This window comes from Chelmon rostratus, chromosome 22 (assembly GCF_017976325.1).
Source record: "Chelmon rostratus isolate fCheRos1 chromosome 22, fCheRos1.pri, whole genome shotgun sequence".
NCBI lineage: Eukaryota > Metazoa > Chordata > Actinopteri > Chaetodontiformes > Chaetodontidae > Chelmon > Chelmon rostratus.
This window is the reverse complement of record NC_055679.1, coordinates 15,808,150-15,826,309: the sequence shown is the minus strand read 5'-3', so window position 1 is coordinate 15,826,309 and position 18,160 is coordinate 15,808,150. Positions and strand designations below refer to the sequence as shown.

Genomic DNA, 18,160 nt, shown 5'->3' with positions numbered 1-18,160 from the left:
AAGAGGGAAGAAGACAGTGTTGAATGAGGATGTGTGGTTAATATACTGCGAGACAAGAGTACCCGTTTCTGGAGGAGAGGTCTTGCATCTTGCTGTTTAAAATGAGTTTTCAGATTTTATTTGTCACTTGCCGCCAGTGCTGAAACCCAATAATGAGCGTGACAATCGGAGATGAAAGTTTAAAATGATTGAGATGCATGAGCTGATTACAAAAAGCCTCAGAGGAAATGTTTCTGCAGAGCTGGTGCAACTCACCCGACGAAGTCCAAACACATGTGTCTGTTTTAATGCTACATTCATGGCAGTTTGCTGAGCAAATGAGCAGCAAATTCTAATCAGAGCAGCGATTCTGCACGTTTGTCAGTGCAAAATAAACTCAGAGCTGTTGTCCATGACGTATCCGCTGCTGCGGCTCAGAAATGAATCTTAATCATCTGTTTCCGCTCGCTAGATGATGTCTCCCATCAAAGTATGGCAGCTTGCCTGGAAGCGAACACGCATGGTAGCTTTGACGTAGCCAAGTACGACATCACAGAGGCCCCGCTTCTCTGAATCATCAAAAGGATGTATACTTATAGGGTGCAAACTCTGAGATATTTGCATGTAGAGATCTCAGAGCGCAGAGAAAATATCCCTGAGCTTCTGTTGTCTTGTTTGCTCATGAATCTCAAAGACCAAATGAGCATCTTTGGAGAGCGCGGCTCTACATTTCCGGCTGCAACACATTTTTTGGAGATTTATAGCGCCAACGCATTCGGAGAACTGGAGCCCGCAGTCCACACGTGCGCCCAACTCCCAAATGACACCTTCTTCCACCTTTGCACTTTTTGAGGCTGAGCACAGCTTTATAAATGCCATGAAAGGTTTTCCTCGCCTGTGTCTGCCTGCGGAGGGGCTTCCTTTCTCCCTCAGTTGTCCTTTTTCGAAACACTGCTGCAACCGCTAATTGCGCCGATTCATTCTACCTGTAATTGTCTCTCATTCTGATTCGCTCAGACAGGGAATCTGTAGCATCGCTGGCTTCATCTATCTGTTAAAGTAATGGCGTTCGGGCCTGCAAACACTGGTCTCAGTTACGTAAATGTTTAGTAATGGCTCTTTTTAAACACGACTCTAGGGCTACAGATGCAGACAGAGCTGCAGCGCTCATATGATGTTTGGCATCTGTGTGAGAGGAAGCAGCGGCGCAGCGGTGGGTTAAAAAAGAGTTCTCAGTTCTCTCACAGGGTGCATCAGTGATGGATTTTATACTTACTTATTTTGCAGTTGAAAGCTTAATTAATGGCCATTGTGGGTGCAGGGGAGCCTGCCTTCTCACGAGCGGATGCTTGAATAAATGGCTGCGTTCTTTCCTCATTTATTAGATGGAATATATGATTCTGCTCCACATTTTAAACAGTCTGACAGTTTAAAAATACCAAGACATTAGGTTGTGAGTCTCCTTTTAAGTCCTTTTTGTTCGCATTAAAGTTTTTGGTGGATATTTATACTGTAAGTAAAAGAAAATTAAACATTTATTTTGTATTATATAACCATAAAGCAGTATTAATTGATATTTTGCAGCAAAACAAGCTGAAAACACAACATCCCTTTATCCAGTAGCCAACATTTACATATTCTGCAGATATTCAATGTAGTGTTTCTGCCACCTGGTGAATATTCACCCTCCGTTTAGTCTGTTTATGTCTCGAGCTACACCTTTGTGGAAATAATTTGGCTCTCTAGCTGATAATTGCTCCACTATGTTCACCAGCTAGTCGCTAACTTCTGGCTGTTGTTTGGTAGGTTTAGCGTAAAATTAGTTTTTAGAACTTTTTCACCAAAACCAGCTGGATGCGTCACCTGGAAGGTGAAGCTGTGGGCCAGAAAACCAAAACAATGAGCTGAAAGATGCTAAAATGCTAGGTAGAGATTAGCAGAACTGCACAATCAGGTCTGTGGATTCATCACTATGAGTGACCCCTTTCATATGCATACTAATAATTCAGATTTTAAATACATTTTCTATGTATAATGATAAATAACTGAGACGTGTGTTCTGGTGCTCTAAAGGAGGCGAAACCAGCGCACATTTAATGTCTCTCTGTGTATTTAACCTGAATGTTGAGCCCTGAATAACAGAGCCATGACATGGAACAAATAGCTGTGCTTTTGAATGTCACTCTGCTCTTGTTGTGGCTCCACTTTGCTCTAAAAAGGCCAGCTGTCCTGCAGGCATCTTTTCAATTCCCCTTCTGACGTCTTCGCCGTCCATCCCTAAAACAGCGACACCTTTAGCCAAACCCTTTCTGCATCTTTTCATCTTTGCCTGGTTCAGCTGTGGATTAAGGCGGAGCACAAACAAGCATTATTCCTGATGGGATTCGGGCAGTGGCACCTACAAGAGGGACGCCACAAAGCCGGAGAATAGAGTGATGCCTGCGGGGCAAACGAAGATGACACTGCTTGTAACCATGGCTTCCTGCTTCCTCTACTGAGTCAGAGAGACTGAGAGGATGGAGGGGGATGGGTTGGAAAACCAGCACAGGACTTAACAATACAATACACTCTCGGCGGTGCTAACCGTGACACAGAGGGAAAATATTGAACTTGCGCCGGCTGACTAAATGCACCTTTGATCCTTTAACCTAATGTGACGTGGGAATCACGATGGAATCAACGCAAATCCTCCGCCCTTGCTTGCTGTTGCATCTATAACAAAAAACACAGTCAATTAAGTTGATTGAAAATCTCTGCTGAAGTGGAAAATCAACTGCAAAGTGAAAGCTGATGAGAGACGCGATCGCTCTGGCCTGCTTTTTGCACTTCCTGTGCTCGTCGCGTGGGACTCTCTAACCCAATATACTGCGAATTCCCACTCTCCATCATTTCCAGCTGGTTAGCTCTCCCAGTCATTTTGTCTTGTGTCCTTCCTTTCCCATTTGCAAGGCTGATTGACCCTGACAACTCATTCAGCTGATGCAGTGAGACTAACGCACAGATCCGAGATCCCCCCCCTCCCGCCCGTCGTTGATGAACGTGGCGGAGAAAGACAACCGGCTCATCAAACTCTCTCTCTCTTTGTCATTTAGCCCAACACTGCTGAACACACTCTTTTCCCTGCTGCTCATCCTTCATATTGACAGGCAGCCCGTCATCCATAACGAAGCTGATTCATGTTTAGTAAATTCTATTGACGTAGCCGTAGAGTGCAGGATCAGGTCTGGAGGTGGACTTACAGTCAGGATATGAATGTCCATCGTAACAGGCTCTGCGTCGGCCCACCAGACTGTGAAATGAGCGCCGTCACATGTGTGTGTGTGGTGGAGGGAATCATATCACACAAGGCTTAGACTTGGAAGAAAGGTCATCTGTGATAATGAAATGTCACAGAGGTGTGTGTGATCAAAATGAAGAACAGGAGGGCAGGACGTAAACAGTTTAACCTGTGTTTTATGGCTCTTTTAACTTGAGAGTGGTTAATACTGATGGATGATACAGAGGAAAGAGAAGCGAGTGCCCTCAAAATTAGTTTGAATATAATTTAATAGCAACGAGGCTTGACCTGTCCCCATTAAAGGGCTATACTAGTGTTTTTGCTTTTCTTTATTTGCTTTTTTAGACTGATGGATGCATTTTTGCTCTTCCAGATGGCTACTGGATTCATATTAGTGCCATTATGTTATAAAAATTAACTTAACAACTGACTTTTTTCTTCCAGTGTGATGCGTTCAAGAGCTGGCGGAGAGCTCTGACATCTGAAATCTCAAATAAATAAAAAAAATCAAACCCAGAACAGAAAACAAATAAATGTTAATTATGTGTGGGACTGACAAAAATAATAATAACAGGCAAGTAAGTCACTTTTAAGTCTCTGCAAATTAAAATGAATGTGAGTCAATGGTTATCTGCAAAGTGGGAATAAGCACATTCAAAATTGCAAAACACAACATTTCGACAACAATGCTCATCAGTAATGTAAAGGATGCTGTATGTATGTTCAAAGTGATGCTGAAAACAGGTCGTTTGTGCCTGAAATAGAGGAACGCTGTGATCATCTGGTAAGTGAACCCTGTGGTTGTGAATGCTCCCTCCCGTCACAAACAAACACATTCAAAAACACTCTTGCATGTCAGACCATTAAATCCAGCCACGCTGCCGCTTTGCCACTGAGACTCCCCTCCTCCGTGGGCCCATCTCTTCTAATTGTTTCCGATACAAACAGTGCATCAGGGGACACAGCTGTTGAGAGCTGCGATATTCCACCACAACAACTCCTTTAATGCTCTGCGTAATAACAATAATAATCTACAGTATGCAATAGCAGCACGTCCAACCTGTCCACCAGCTGGCTCAGCACCACAGAGGGAAGCTGCCGTATTATCGGCTCTTGCAAACCTGTAATCGACTATAAACCATGGTCAGACTTGCAGCAGCCCAGTTAAATCCCAGGGCATCTCTGATGGTTTCCGTGGTGACTGTGTTTAGCCTGCTCTTTGTGGGTGAAGTGGGGTGCATCTTCGCCTCTTGGCAAAGGGCATCTGCTGCTGCTGCTGAGGCCCTTTTAAGAGCTTTTTGAGAGTCATTGTCATTGCACTCCAGCGACTGGCACTGAGATCAGTCAGCCGGTTGCCAGACGTGCACTCGGTGTCAGGATGTGTCAGGCTTCCCCGATCAGGCCGGAGGAGAGCTGGACCCAGTGAAAGGAGAAGACTAGTGCTTTCTTCCTCTCTGTCACTCTGCATGATGTCATGGTTTTTACATAATGTTCTGTCAGAAGCTATTTCTCCTAATTGGTGTTGCTGCCAGTGTTGGCAAACACTTCATTACTATAATGAGACACAGGCTGAAAAATGAACGAACTCCCACATTTATTAAATAAAGCTTTTAATGACTTTCAATTAGAAACATGCTGAAAGGATTACAGAAATATAAGAATATTATGTAATTGATGTTGGCCTATTCACGGCTCTATTTGTCCACCTGTCACTCTGTATAGTGTATAAGATGTGTATATATGGTGCATATGACTGTCAGATCCTTGTTGGTAAGTATCGACCTCCTGTTGCAGTTCCCTTTTGGTGACACAGCTTAGTTGACATTGCTAACATTTAACTTTGCATCAGTTGTTTCTGGAACTGATGCAGGGCCTCTCTGAAGCTATCGCCTTCTAAACATTATGCCCATGCAAATTGATTTGCATCAGCAAGAGCATTTTGTGGGAAACATAATGCAGCCAGATTGTGGTTTTGGAAAAAAAAAGAATCAAAACAACGAGGAAATGTGTTTACTGAACGGATCTGCAAAATGTTCACTGTCAATTGATCTAATTTGTTTTCCTATAATATCCTCTCCTGGCAACTAAAGCATGAGCGACATTCTTACAGTTATGTTTTGGTAACTAAAAGCACTTGGATAAAGTAAGGGAAAGATTGCGGTCTTGGTTAAATACTGAAAAGGTCAGGGCTGTATTAAAACACGAGAATGCCTCCACCTTTCCAATTATCAATTAAAGTCATGATCTTTCTAACCGTAACCTTTAAGTGTCCCAGTCGGCTAAACCTGTTAGCTTATGGTGTCAAGCATCAAATCCAGTGCTTCCAGCTGCTATGCTAAGACTTCTGTAGCATCATACTAAATGGATTAGGACAATAACTTATCCAAAAATGTCAAAATGTATTTTTGTAGGAGTCAGGGTTTCTCATATTGCTTCCACAAGGCTCCACAACCTGGAGTCTGCAGCCATGCTAGCAGCTCTGTGAGCTAAATGCTAACACATCTTAGCCTACTGTGTTTGCATGCTAAAATGTGCTTGTTAGCGTTCAAGTTATTACAATTCCTCACAAGGGCGATAAGTCAGGAGGATATAATGAATGTCAGCGTGAAGTTTCATCTGAACCCATCTGATAGTTGACACGCAGACGGACACTGCCATCGCTAAAGTAAGGATGCTAGCATGGCTAATAACTCGCCTGCATTGTGAATTAGCATTCAAACGAGCATTTAAACTAACATGAGCCCTCTTTGAAGCAGTGTTTCAATTAGTGAGGTGATTTTGTTTACCCTCTATAAATATTTATGTTACAAACAGATGGTGATAGAAACTTTCATGGCTTAGAAAGTGAGTTTGGTAAACCAGAGACCTCAGCAGCAGGCCGAGAAATCCTTGAGTCGCTGATCAATATTTCAAAATATATGATGGTTATTTTGTGCTCTGAGGCAGTAAAATCTCATTTAATGTCCCTTTAATTACAACACAATTCCCTCCAGATAATAAAGATGAGCTTCTCGCCACCATACCGATCGAGTCTGCTGCTAATTGTCCGCTTTCATTCCAGGATAATTTACATGTTCGCTCTGTTTACAATTAACTCGCAACACGGACGCCATTGTGGCATCTGTCGTCCGTGTCTCTGCGCTGCAAACTCCTGTTCGCACAACAATTACATGTCACTGGGCGATGGTTCACGGCAGACAGGACGCTCAATATACCCGATCAGTGGTTATCAGCCTGTGTAGTGGTGTCATGTAGAGTGAATGCTCCTGTTTGTTTTGTACCCAGGCCTCCTGATGAATGGTGTTAAGATGATGGATCAGTGGGTGGCGGCTCCACACGCATGTGAATGAATGCATTTTAACAAGAGGAGAAAAACAAGGAGTCCTGTTTGTGATTCACACTTTATTCCATCTGTGCAAAATGTGATTAAAACCAATTTCTAACAGTGCTTAATTTGCTTAATTGAAATTCAGTGTAATGAGCTTATCAAGCCTTCAAGTTTATGAAATGCTCATAATGTTTTCTGGCCCTGTGATGTGTTTAATGTTCGAAAAGTCACTGTGCGCCGTGTTTTGTTGTTCAGCTCCGGCAGCAATACGACAATATCACAGTTTTGACTGATGTGACACGACAGTGACATAAGTACGCTAAGATTTTGCTTTTATAGCCTTAATTCCTCCCAACTTACTGTTTTCTTCAGCATCAGAAGCAACCTGGGATTTAGCATCGCTGCATACTACAGCACAATCAGGGAGTGTTTCAGCTGGTTATCATTACATCATGGAACAACTGCAGTACGTTAACAGCTTTTAGCATTGCAATAGCGGCGGGTTGCACCAGCTAGTCGCAAATTCAGGGGTAAAGTCAATGCTAAATGCTACACTTCTAAAAGCTAATTGCAACTATTAAAATCACTTGCTGTGTGGCTAATTACACTATAAGCTAAATTGACCACAACCAAAAGTATCGCAGAGACTGAAGTTTTCATCCTGTGCAGCATTCCTGTACTAAAGGAAAAGGCACTACACCCGCCTAACAGAAACAATAAATACAATTGCATGTGTTATGATGTTGTCTTTTTCACATCGTCTCAGTATTTAGCTGGCACACTGATGTTTACTTCCCAAGGTCGTCCTTGTAATAATACCAGCATCACCTCTTGAAAACGTCTGTCTTGGTATGAAAGAGTCTGCCAGAGTAAATGGTTCATCAGTATTGAGTTCTTCTTACAAGTAAAAGAGAATAAAAGAGGTAGAAGTGACAGTTCCTATAGTGTATCGCATAAATGTGACATAAAGTAAACTAAAATATCGATGTGCTGCAAAGTATTTTTGTATGTTCTCTTTTCAGATTTTAAAATATGGCGACGATAGATGCAGCATGATTAGATACAAAGCTAATAGAAATAAAAACATATTTGCCTCTGGCAAACGTCTATACGAGCTGAAACTTTATGAATCTGCTTTATACTGGAGATGCTAGAGAGGAATAGCAGAAAGAACTGGCGTTCCTGGCGAGTTCGGAACACGTCCCCGCACACATAGCCGGTGCTATATTGTTAGCTAGTTTATAGCTAACATCTGTACAGTTGCTTTACTGGCTGACTAAGCAGCACTAAGCAAGACTTTCACTTGATTCACTTGACTTTAAGGACTGCAAATAAAGCAACAATATGCTGCCAGTGTAAATCAACAAAGAAAACTTTCCTCAGGCTCTCGAAAACATCAGTCTTAATAAGATAAGATAAGATATACATTAATTGATAATGAATTAATAAAAAAAAATAGTTTATTTAATTGAAATTGAGTTGAAACTCCCATACTAAGTTCAGTCTAGGCTATCATTTAGTAGACAACAAACAACTGTTGTCTCGTATTTCCCTTTCACATTTCCATTTTCTCTGACAGAAAGTGAAGTCTACTCTTCCGGTTTGTTTGGAATAAACAGAAAAAGTAGGTCTTGAGATGGACAACACAGCAAATGTGCCTGAACAGGTGAAAAAGCAGCAACTTCATCAACAGCATCTCCAAGGAACCAACACCCCAGCCCTGAGCACAATGATTGAGTGGAAGAGCACTGCAAAAACACAATAGCGAGGAGTGCAAGCAGGAGAAAGGGCACGAGAAAATAAATAAAATAAACGACCTCACAGAGGAAAAGGAATGAAAAGACATGAGTCATGTCGGTGTTGGCAGACCAGCGGTTCCCTCCCTTGACAGTGACTCACCTCTCTGATAGCTGTGCAGAACTCACTCTGCAGGACCTTCTTCAGAGACTGGAGCTTGTGACCGGGGACGTCACCCGACTCCTGCAGCTTCTCCAGCAGCTCGATAGCCCTGGCAACATCTGGCAGAAAGAGGGGGGAGACAGAATGGGTGTGAGTATATGTGTGTGGGTGCTCATGCCAAGGGGACAGAGGGAAAAAATGCCCCATTCAATTACATTAACAGCACAGCCATGCGAAAGGCGGTGGAGCGAATCAATGGGTGGGATAATGGAAATAGACTTAGTCAAGGCCAGCTGGGGCAAGAAAGATAGAATAGCAGTCCCGTCCATGGGTCGTTTGCATTGGTTTAGCTCTATGCATAAGAATAAAGGATAGAGGGAGTAAGTCAGGCACTCATTTGTTCAAAGGTAACACTTCCTGGTAAGAGTAGGTACCTGAGGGCATTACAAAGCATTTACACTAAACCGTAAGCCTTAACTTAGAGCTGTGACTCTGGGGTCTACTGAGCTCTCCTCCCATAATTAGCCTGAGCTGAATGAGTCCGCCAGCTTGGCTGATTAATTTCTTGCCCTCCGAAACTGGCAGGCCAAATAGAGATACATAATGGAAGCAGAGGGAAGTGATTTGGTAGTCAATCACTGGACTTGGACTGTTCGGTCAATAACATGTTTTATTCAGCGTGTGTGACCTGTGACCACACAAAGAGAGCTGATTGGTACAATTTCACAGTGGAGCTGTGGAGTTTCCTGCATTCTAGTTCCACCCCAAAAATACATTCCTTTATTATGAATAGATTTATTTGTCTAGAATTATGATACTTCGACCAAACAATTCATCATTTAGTCTTTAAAATGTCATAAAATTGGGAAAAGGCTGTTTACAAGTTTCCAGACACTTGGGGATTTTTTTTCAAATTGCTCATTTTAGCAAAAGAGCAGTTCAAAACTCCAAAATATTGCACTTATAGTGATATGAAACCAGTGGTAATTTTAGCACTGCACATTAAAAATACCAGTTTTTGCTCTTTAAACATTAATAGATAGGGGGCCGTGCAACAAGGTGCAACCGCAATGTTGACATATTATCACCACATATTGATATGGTGAACATGCTAGCAAAAAATAGCTTGCAAAGCAACATTCGTCTTCATTTGGAGTTGTGTTCAAATATTTACTCTCCTTTTAGCTCCTGTTTTGGTCTCCACCAACTCCTGAGGGAAGCATTAGCTAACTTTGCTGTTTGATGCTGGGCAGGTGGCCCACAGTGGGTTTTTAAAGCTGATGACGGTTGCCTGCTGTGGTTGAAAACAGTAAAGCAAAAGCGAGGAGCTGAAATTAGCTATAGCGCCCCCTAGAGCTGGAGTGAACTGCAGCATTGGGTAATAAGTTCATGTAATGCTTTGAAATGTATTCTATTTAGATCTATCCCACAGTTTATGAATGTGTCACTTTATTGAACATTATTTTCCACCAGCAAACGAAACGCTCACACCTCGTCTGACCGGCAGCTCAGCTCCTGGTTTAGATTCACGTCACCCCCACGAGCAACAGCAGCATCTCTTTTGTAAGACCTTCCAACCACGCTCGGTTGCCCAACGTGGATTGATCGATACAAATCAGGCACATGCACATTCTCTAGATTACTGTACATCTGTTCTGCAGAAACTGACATCTAGTATCGCAAATCGTGCTGATAGCGGCCAATTAAACAACAGTTTAGGCATGTGGAGATCTGCTGCTCGTCTCTGTTTTCTATCACAGCAAACTGAATATACACATCGGATAAGAATTGCTGGTTGCAGCCCTAATGACAAGCACGGTCCATCTGAGGGGATTTACGCAATGTTAAGTAAAGGAGAATATACACTATTAGAAAATCAAGTGTCATCGCAACGAGCAGTAAAGCATATACAAACTGACTAATCAGTTTCTCCACACTGTCATCTTACTTCAGGGCTGTGTCTCTTTTCACAGCGATAAACACAAACTGAGGCATGACACACAAACACAGGCACACACACTCATATTGAATTCTGGGAATATAGAGTAACTCAATAAAGCAGACGGCAGACAGCGGGGCTTTTACTGTTTGCAGACCTCCGGGAGACAGGAAAAGAAGTAATCCGGAGCTCTGACTGCGTGAATACTGCATGAGGCCATAAAACGGAAACGTGAAACACACGAAGATTTTACCCTTTATTGCATTTCACCTTTATGCTACATATGGAGACAATGAGCACGCCTCGCAGAAATCCAATGCCTGTTTCTATTTCAGGCGCTCTCTAATAAAGCACTGAGGATTATATTGATCTGCTTGAAATTGCGGGCTCAGTTCCCACCGAGACCGGTTGCGGCTCACGAGAACTAGCCCGGAGAGAGTTGTATTGGCAGATTGAGAGCTGGCAATGGGGCGAGCCGTCGGGATGGTGCTATTCAGCCATTAATCAATCAGCTCTTTTCAACGGCCTCATGTGGAAGCAGGCATGTGTATGGAAATTAGACACAACGTTAACTATAATTTAACATTTTTTCAGATTTATTTGGGCTGCCAATCATTCCACACCCTGTCCACCCTGCTCTAGATTTTATACGCTGCAGCTAGCTAGCTAATAAAGATCACATTAGCTCTAAAAGTTTGTCTGTTTCCAGCTCTGTTGTTTAATGTCTGACTTATGTTAAAGAGTGAATCCTGTAAAATGGGTTTTTCAATGCTTTATGCTCTGATGGACAGAGACACGACAAGACAGAGGCTAAAGCTGCATCCACGAGTGCTGAAGATCAATAAAATGTGGAGATCTGCAGTCTCCTCTCCCTTTTTCCATATTGTGCTCCTGTGTTTTCCCTTCCTATTGTCTCTTATCTGTCTCTCCCCCATCTCTGGAGTGGAGTGGCCAACAGGTGGGGCCAGCCTCCTCTCTGATCGACCACAGATGTGCTCAATCATACAATCAAGACCACATGGCTCCACAGTATATAAACCCCAGAGAATCAACCAGCATTCATTGAATTGTCTGCCTACCAGTGTAGTAATGATGAAGACCTCTTCATGGGGTTATCTCATATTGTTTGTGCTCAGTTACCTGACCTCTTACTATGTCCTGCGCTCAGGTGATTCCAGTCACCTGCTCCTGTCTGTGCCCCGTCTGTCTGCTCCACCTGTGAGACCTGGTGTGGAAATCCTGCCACTCTAACCATCATCTGGACTCAGAACCTTCAGTGGAAACCTCGGATCATCCAAACCCCCACCTCTAGACCTCGTTTGAACTCCATCTGTCTGCTCTCCCTGGGATTCAGATCTGGGACTACTTGGACTTTGCACCATTGAACTCTGTTCTTCTGTTGGAACGTGTTAGTGGTTTGCTTGCTGAACATTCATTAAAACACTGTTTTCACCTACTCCAGTCTACTCTGTTTGAGCTCGGCATTAGAGTCTGTTAAAACCCCTTAAGAAACGTATCATAGAAGACATGAAAATAAAGAAGCATTGCTCTTGTATCGCAGTGTAGCGCTGGTTAGTCTTTGCATTATCTGTATAATGAATAATTGAATGTAAGATTCCCCAAATTAAGTTAAGAGCAGGACAGAGCTCTGGATATGCTAGTCACGAACAAGGCTTTTAATGTAACCTGCAACCCCCTAAACTAATAACAAAGCTGTTATTATCATAAGCTCTGTTTTTGGTCTCCACCAGCTCCTGAGGGAAATATCTGGCTCTTTAGCTGCTAAACGCTCCACTATGTTCACCAGTTACTCTCTCTCTGAGTCTGTGTGCTATTTGCTGCTGAGCAGGTCTTGCACAGTGGGTTTTTAAAGCTTTTCTCACGGAAAACACCGGCCTTGTATGGCTGGAAAGTACATTTATGAACCGAACAGCTAAAGAATGAGCTGAAATTCCCCCGTAAAGCCGATTGGAGCTGCAGATTCAGGTGATAATTCTCTTTAGTTCCTTTCAAGCATTGCAACAAACTCATGTGATACACTGTTAGTGTAAAATACTGGCAACATTAACTATTTTCAGAAAAATAAATCCACTGTATGGGATTTCAAAGATCTCATATGCTGCTAAGTATACCATATCAATACATTCTATCAAGGTGAATGGGTCAATTTTTACCTCCTGTGCCTGCATATCAAAAAATACTGATTCTGAATAGCTTGTAATGAGCTGGTACACTTCCAAGCAGCAAGGGCATCTGTCTCGGAGGTTTATGAGCATTTCTTTCTCATTAAATAGAGGTCAAGGGCCATCCAGGAAAGATTTTTTCCCCCCTCTCTGCCGTGATTTGCTTTCACATGCTCATTAGCACCATTTTCTTTATCCACATCAAGGACTTCGACGAGCCGTTTGGATCTCAACTTCAAAGATTGATATTGCAGTCATTTTTGGTGCTGCTTTCATCTCGCTAACCAGAAGTGACGCCTGCCCATTTCCTGATCTAATCTTTCTCACTTGAATTAGGGTCATTTTCCATAAACTTTGCATCAAACAGATGAGCTGCACAGTTCAGATTCAACGAAAGTTTCCAACGTTACCTCCAGTGACAACTATTGTAATGGACCAACGCTGCTCTTGTCTACATGTGTCATGTCGCTTTGCAGTTTTATCCAAATGCTGCAGCACATGGATGCAAAAGAACATAATTAAAAGACTGTAATTGCAGGTGTACACACAAAAATGAGTGATAATGAGTGGGATATGAGCAGCTTAGAGGTAATGAAATGTCTGCTGGTACTGTGTTGGCACAGTTTCCCTTTACAGTTTCCACTCTGAATCTCACACAGAAACTATGTCTGTGAAGATTTTCTGTTTTGCTGTCACAGTATTTTTGGTTCTGTTGTGCACATGACTGCTGGATTATTTCTAGCACGTAATATAGTGCAAAAAAGAAAAAAAACCCTCTCTTCCTTTTGTTTATGTCTTCAACTCAAATGAACCACACAGATTTAAGCAAAAAATGTCTCATGAGTGCACATCAACACCCTGAGCTCTGCACGCTTGATGTGAAAGTGGGACATCAGATGGGGTGTAAAAACCCAGGGGAGGAGGCATCCAAGGGTGATTCTGTTACATGACAAAGCAGCTGAGATGACTGCGGGGGATCACAGTTACGTCATATTAACAGGAAATGATACCTGGATCAGATGTGCAGCGAAATGACACATTACCTAACAGTCTAGCAGTGAGTGTGTGTGTGTGTGTCGGGGGGGGGGGGGTCCGGGCACCTTGCATGACCCTGTGCACTCTGATAGCAGTGACATAACCGTGGTGGATTACCACACTCATCTCCTGTTGTACCTTCAGCTGAGAAAAGACAGAACAAATGAAGCACAGCTGAAGGTAACACCAGGCATGTGCGTAACACCCACATGGTGTGCCTGTTCCATATGTGCATGCACCGTCTATGAATAGCTTCAGCCGGGGGGGGAAATACAGCAAACATGATCCCACCCATGACTTACAGACTCTGCTATGTGATCACATGCATGAACGCCGCTGGGTTTGACACTTTCACAATATGCCATAAATAAATAATAAACAGCACCTGAAGCAATGCGTTCATATTGACTGAACTGTATTTAAGGTACTATAATAGATTTTACTTGGTTGCTTTACATTATTTTTTATTTTCCATACAAAAAACGCACAGTGATCTTATAAAATACAATGCACTGCTATTGATTAATGAAGCTATCAGTGATGATACTCCTAACATAACTCTGGATCATTCTGCATAATCGCACTCTGCTCCTACTTCACTACTTCTGTTGTGTGTGATAATGTAGTGCAGTCCTTTATAGGCTTTCAATGCAATTATGTTAAGTTATTCAAATCATGTGCAAAGTTTAATAAAAGGAACAAAATGCGTTGTTGAAGGTTAGAATTGCTGCAAGATCAACTTTATTATTTTATACTGTGTGTGACCTCTCATATAGTCTCATCTAGAAAATCTTGTACTTAATATGTTTAAATCATAATATTGATTTCAGCCGTGCTGCCCTGTGCTAATTGCAGGATTGCTACTTTCACTTAAATCTGCATTAACTGAATTTTTGGCAATTTGGCAGCAGTGGAAACAAGCCGTGAACACTGATATATTATTATTATGATGATCACATGGCCAACTTGTTAGCATACATTTGGGGTTTTTTTTAACATATCCACATCAGTATTCATTTGGAGTCTCTGGGCACTAAATGAATGCAAGTTCCACAATCAGTCTTCTTTTATTCTGTTTTTGATCTCCACTAACTCCTGAGGGAAATATCTGGCTCTTTAGGTGCGAGCCTCTGTGTTCACCAGCTAGGCGCTAACTTTGTGCCGTGTGCAGTGGGTTTTTAAGCTGCCTGCCGCGTTTGTACATGACGCTGATGAGAACGGTGTGAGTGAATCGAATCAAAAGGTTGTGGGCTGTAAAAACCAAAACAATAAGCTGAAACAGGCTCTGTGGAGCTGAGGGAAAGGTCAGCTGTTAATTCTCTGTGGGTTTGCCACTATGATTGACATTTTTCATGTAGACATAATAATTTGATGCATCATTAATATAAAAATATTGATATTCCAGAGTCTGATAATCAGCCCCTGCCCTGAAGTGAGCTTGAGCATTTCCTACCTGTTGTGTAACTCAGTCTGAGCATTCCAGCCTCCTTGTTCCAGCCTGCCTGATATATCTGATCGCTTCTGTCACCGCTAAACTTCTCACCTAATCACTGTTTCACTCAAAACACAGCGGAGGGGAATCAAGCTCCACCCTCGAGTGCTTTATCGCACTGTGTCGGCTCTATCTCAACCCAGAGACGCACAGTTTTACGGGATTCAGCGAGTCCAGATGCATGAAACATCTGGACGAGTTTTGCATCCGCCTCAATGAAAACTATACACTCAACCGCCAAGCCTGCCAAATTTAGCATATCTCTGAAGCAGACAGACTATACGCAATTAGGTCATTCACACTGTGTAGTTTGACTGATTCTTCTCCAAAGGAAAAGAAAAGGGAGCTGATGCTGCTGTATCTAAATGAGGATTTTTTTTTTTTTTTGAACAGTGACACAAGAAAAAAGCATCTTTCTCTCTCATTATCTGCCAGGAAAAAAAGCTTAAAAACCCACCTAGGTGTCACAATCTGCAAAGGACAGTCATGAGCTGCGATTACAGAGACTTTTGACATCTTTGAGGAGTTGCGACACCAGTCAAAATAACTTGTGCACACGCTACATCAGTGCAATGCAGTGGTGCCATATTAAGCATAGTGATAATACCAGCAGAGATCCTGTCAGGAGTTAATTTCCCTCTGCTATACTTAGGATGAGCCCTTTCTCATTAGTCATACTTAATGACTGAATTTGCTAAGTTTAATGAAGGTTTTTTAATTACGTGACTGTCAAGACTTCACAATTACTTTGCCTGAACAAACCCTCCGTTGTGTGTTGATGATGGACTCACAATATTTATTTATTACTGATCCTCCAAAAAACAATGTTCAATGTAGCATAAAAGTCCCTTAAAACCTTCAAAAAACTGTGCCCTGCAGGTTTTCCTGCTTCCCTCTACTTGCGCGCTCTCGTCAATTAAAGGGTGTTCTCGCTCTTCAAACAGAATTAAAATACTGGTTAATGGACGGCTTCATGCTCAGAGAAGTTTCATGCAATATTCCTTTTCGTTCTCACATCAAAACGCAGGATCCTGAATGAACGTGTGAAGGACCAGAGGCCCGACGGTCTCTTCAAGCAGGATTGTGTTCACTGTGCTTGCAAATAGAGTGAGAAGCAACCTCAGAAGCCAGTCTGACGGGAATTTAGCCTCTGCGGGGCGACGGCCAGTGTTTCGGGACTTCCTGGCTAACAGATAGCGGATATCCGGGCCAAGACTTCCTCTTCCTCAAGCAGTCTGATTTGCTTGACATTTTGGGTAGCTCTATAAACAAAGAGCTGAATATGAATGGAGATCAATTACAAATCAGCCAATAAAAAGCTAAATCGTCATCAGGTGATAGCTGATGCATTTCAGCCAACATGTCCGCCTCTTTTGCTCTCGACATGGACAGTTCAGCTGCAACGAAAGCCTACTCAAACGTGATTGGTCAATACTACTCGTACTACAAATGGACTACGAACAGAAATCAGAACACTTCCAATCCAAAATCTTGTCCCTTGCCTACAGATTCTGCATTCATATGATCAGTTTATAGAGATTAGTTGGTAAGTAATCACAAAATCTGTCGTGATTCCTGGTTTATGAGTCATAAATTTCCTACTTTTTGTCGTCTACCGATGTTCAACTGCATTAATCATTTTTGCAAAAAGAACAAGACAACATCCATTTTTGTTGTCGTCGCCTAGCAACAGTGTTCATAAGACTTTAATCACTTAAATGCCAAACTTATAGTGCACTTGACTTCCCATGTCGACAATATCACCTCGTGACATCAATTTCAAGGCGGCGTTTCAACACAGATTGCTACAAGTTTTCACCACACAAGTAGTGGGAACAAAGATGAAGCTGTTGTTTTGTGTGTGTTCAGCTAGAACGAAAGGAAATAAGAACAGACGAAGCCTTTGAGAAAGGACAAATCGATACTAAGACAAGAACACTTTACATAAATCCGATAATCTTGCATTTATTGAGCTGTTTTGTTGTCTGGAACTGTTTTTCTCTCACGACATTTCTGCGGTTTCTGAACAGTGTGTGAACGCATCGAGGGCGAAGATCATGTTCCAGCGTCAGTCTCTGAACCGGCGGCCATTTCTAATTCCTGATTTCAACAACAACGCGAAATATTTTGTGCAAGATACAGAATAAAAATACAACTTTCTCCACTGACACTGGCATAAACACAGCAGAGCATAATTCTCTAATGCTTCTCTTTGTCTTGGAAAAACACTCTCAGCTAAGACAGCTTACCCCGTCTCTGCCTCTCTCTGGAGGCTGCAGAAAGGGCCTCCTCACCAGCAAAGTTAAAGACAAAATAAGTTGGTACAGAACAAAACAATTCGTGGAAGGAACTAGAAATCAGAGATGGGTTACTATCCCTTTTAAAAAAAAAAGCGTATTCATATTTCTTAGATAACAGGTCACAGTTTGAACAAGCCACGATGACGCTCTAACAACCATGATGATGATGATGATGAACCGTGATTGTCTGTGTGGCACCACACTCTGGAAACTCATTTCCCTGAGCTCCTCTAACATCAGGCTGTGACTAAAAAAGGTCATCCTCATCATTCGCTGATTAGAGAAAAGGCACAGAGCTGAACAAAGCCACAGTGACACGTAATGAAGGCTTCAACGCTCCACAAGGCTCCACAACATTGTCGCGGGGATGTGTTCGCACTGGGCAGCGCTCCAGTTTTCTGGTATAATTAGTCGATTTATAATAGAGGCAGAACTGAGTGTAATTCATTTTCAGTACTTAGAAGTGTCATTTTGACAAAACTGCATCGATGTAAATAAACACGTCCACGTCAGAGGCTGAGCTCATTAAACCGTGCGCTAAATCTCTGAAACCTGAAGATCCTCTTTTTCAAACTCTGGCTTTGATTGTTGATTCAAATGTCACTTTCCACCTCAGCAGATGGCAGAAAAGGCTTCAATGACCTTTCTCTGACTCCACTCCTACCTTTGTACCCTGAGAGATGCTATCTGGGTGCGCCGCGTGCTAGAATAAAACGTCCTGAAAAGGC

The 18,160-nt window shown here is 42.4% G+C and overlaps 1 protein-coding gene across 2 annotated transcripts in view; it reads right to left on the bottom strand.

Annotated features, from left to right (window-relative positions):
* The window catches only part of lin7a (lin-7 homolog A (C. elegans)), a 34,021-nt gene that overhangs the window by 12,027 nt on the left and 3,834 nt on the right, over nt 1-18,160 (bottom strand). For both annotated transcript variants that reach the window (XM_041963887.1, XM_041963886.1), the window contains exon 2: nt 8,484-8,602. In XM_041963887.1, the coding sequence (XP_041819821.1) occupies nt 8,484-8,602 (119 nt within the window). The remainder of the gene's footprint in view (nt 1-8,483; nt 8,603-18,160) is intronic.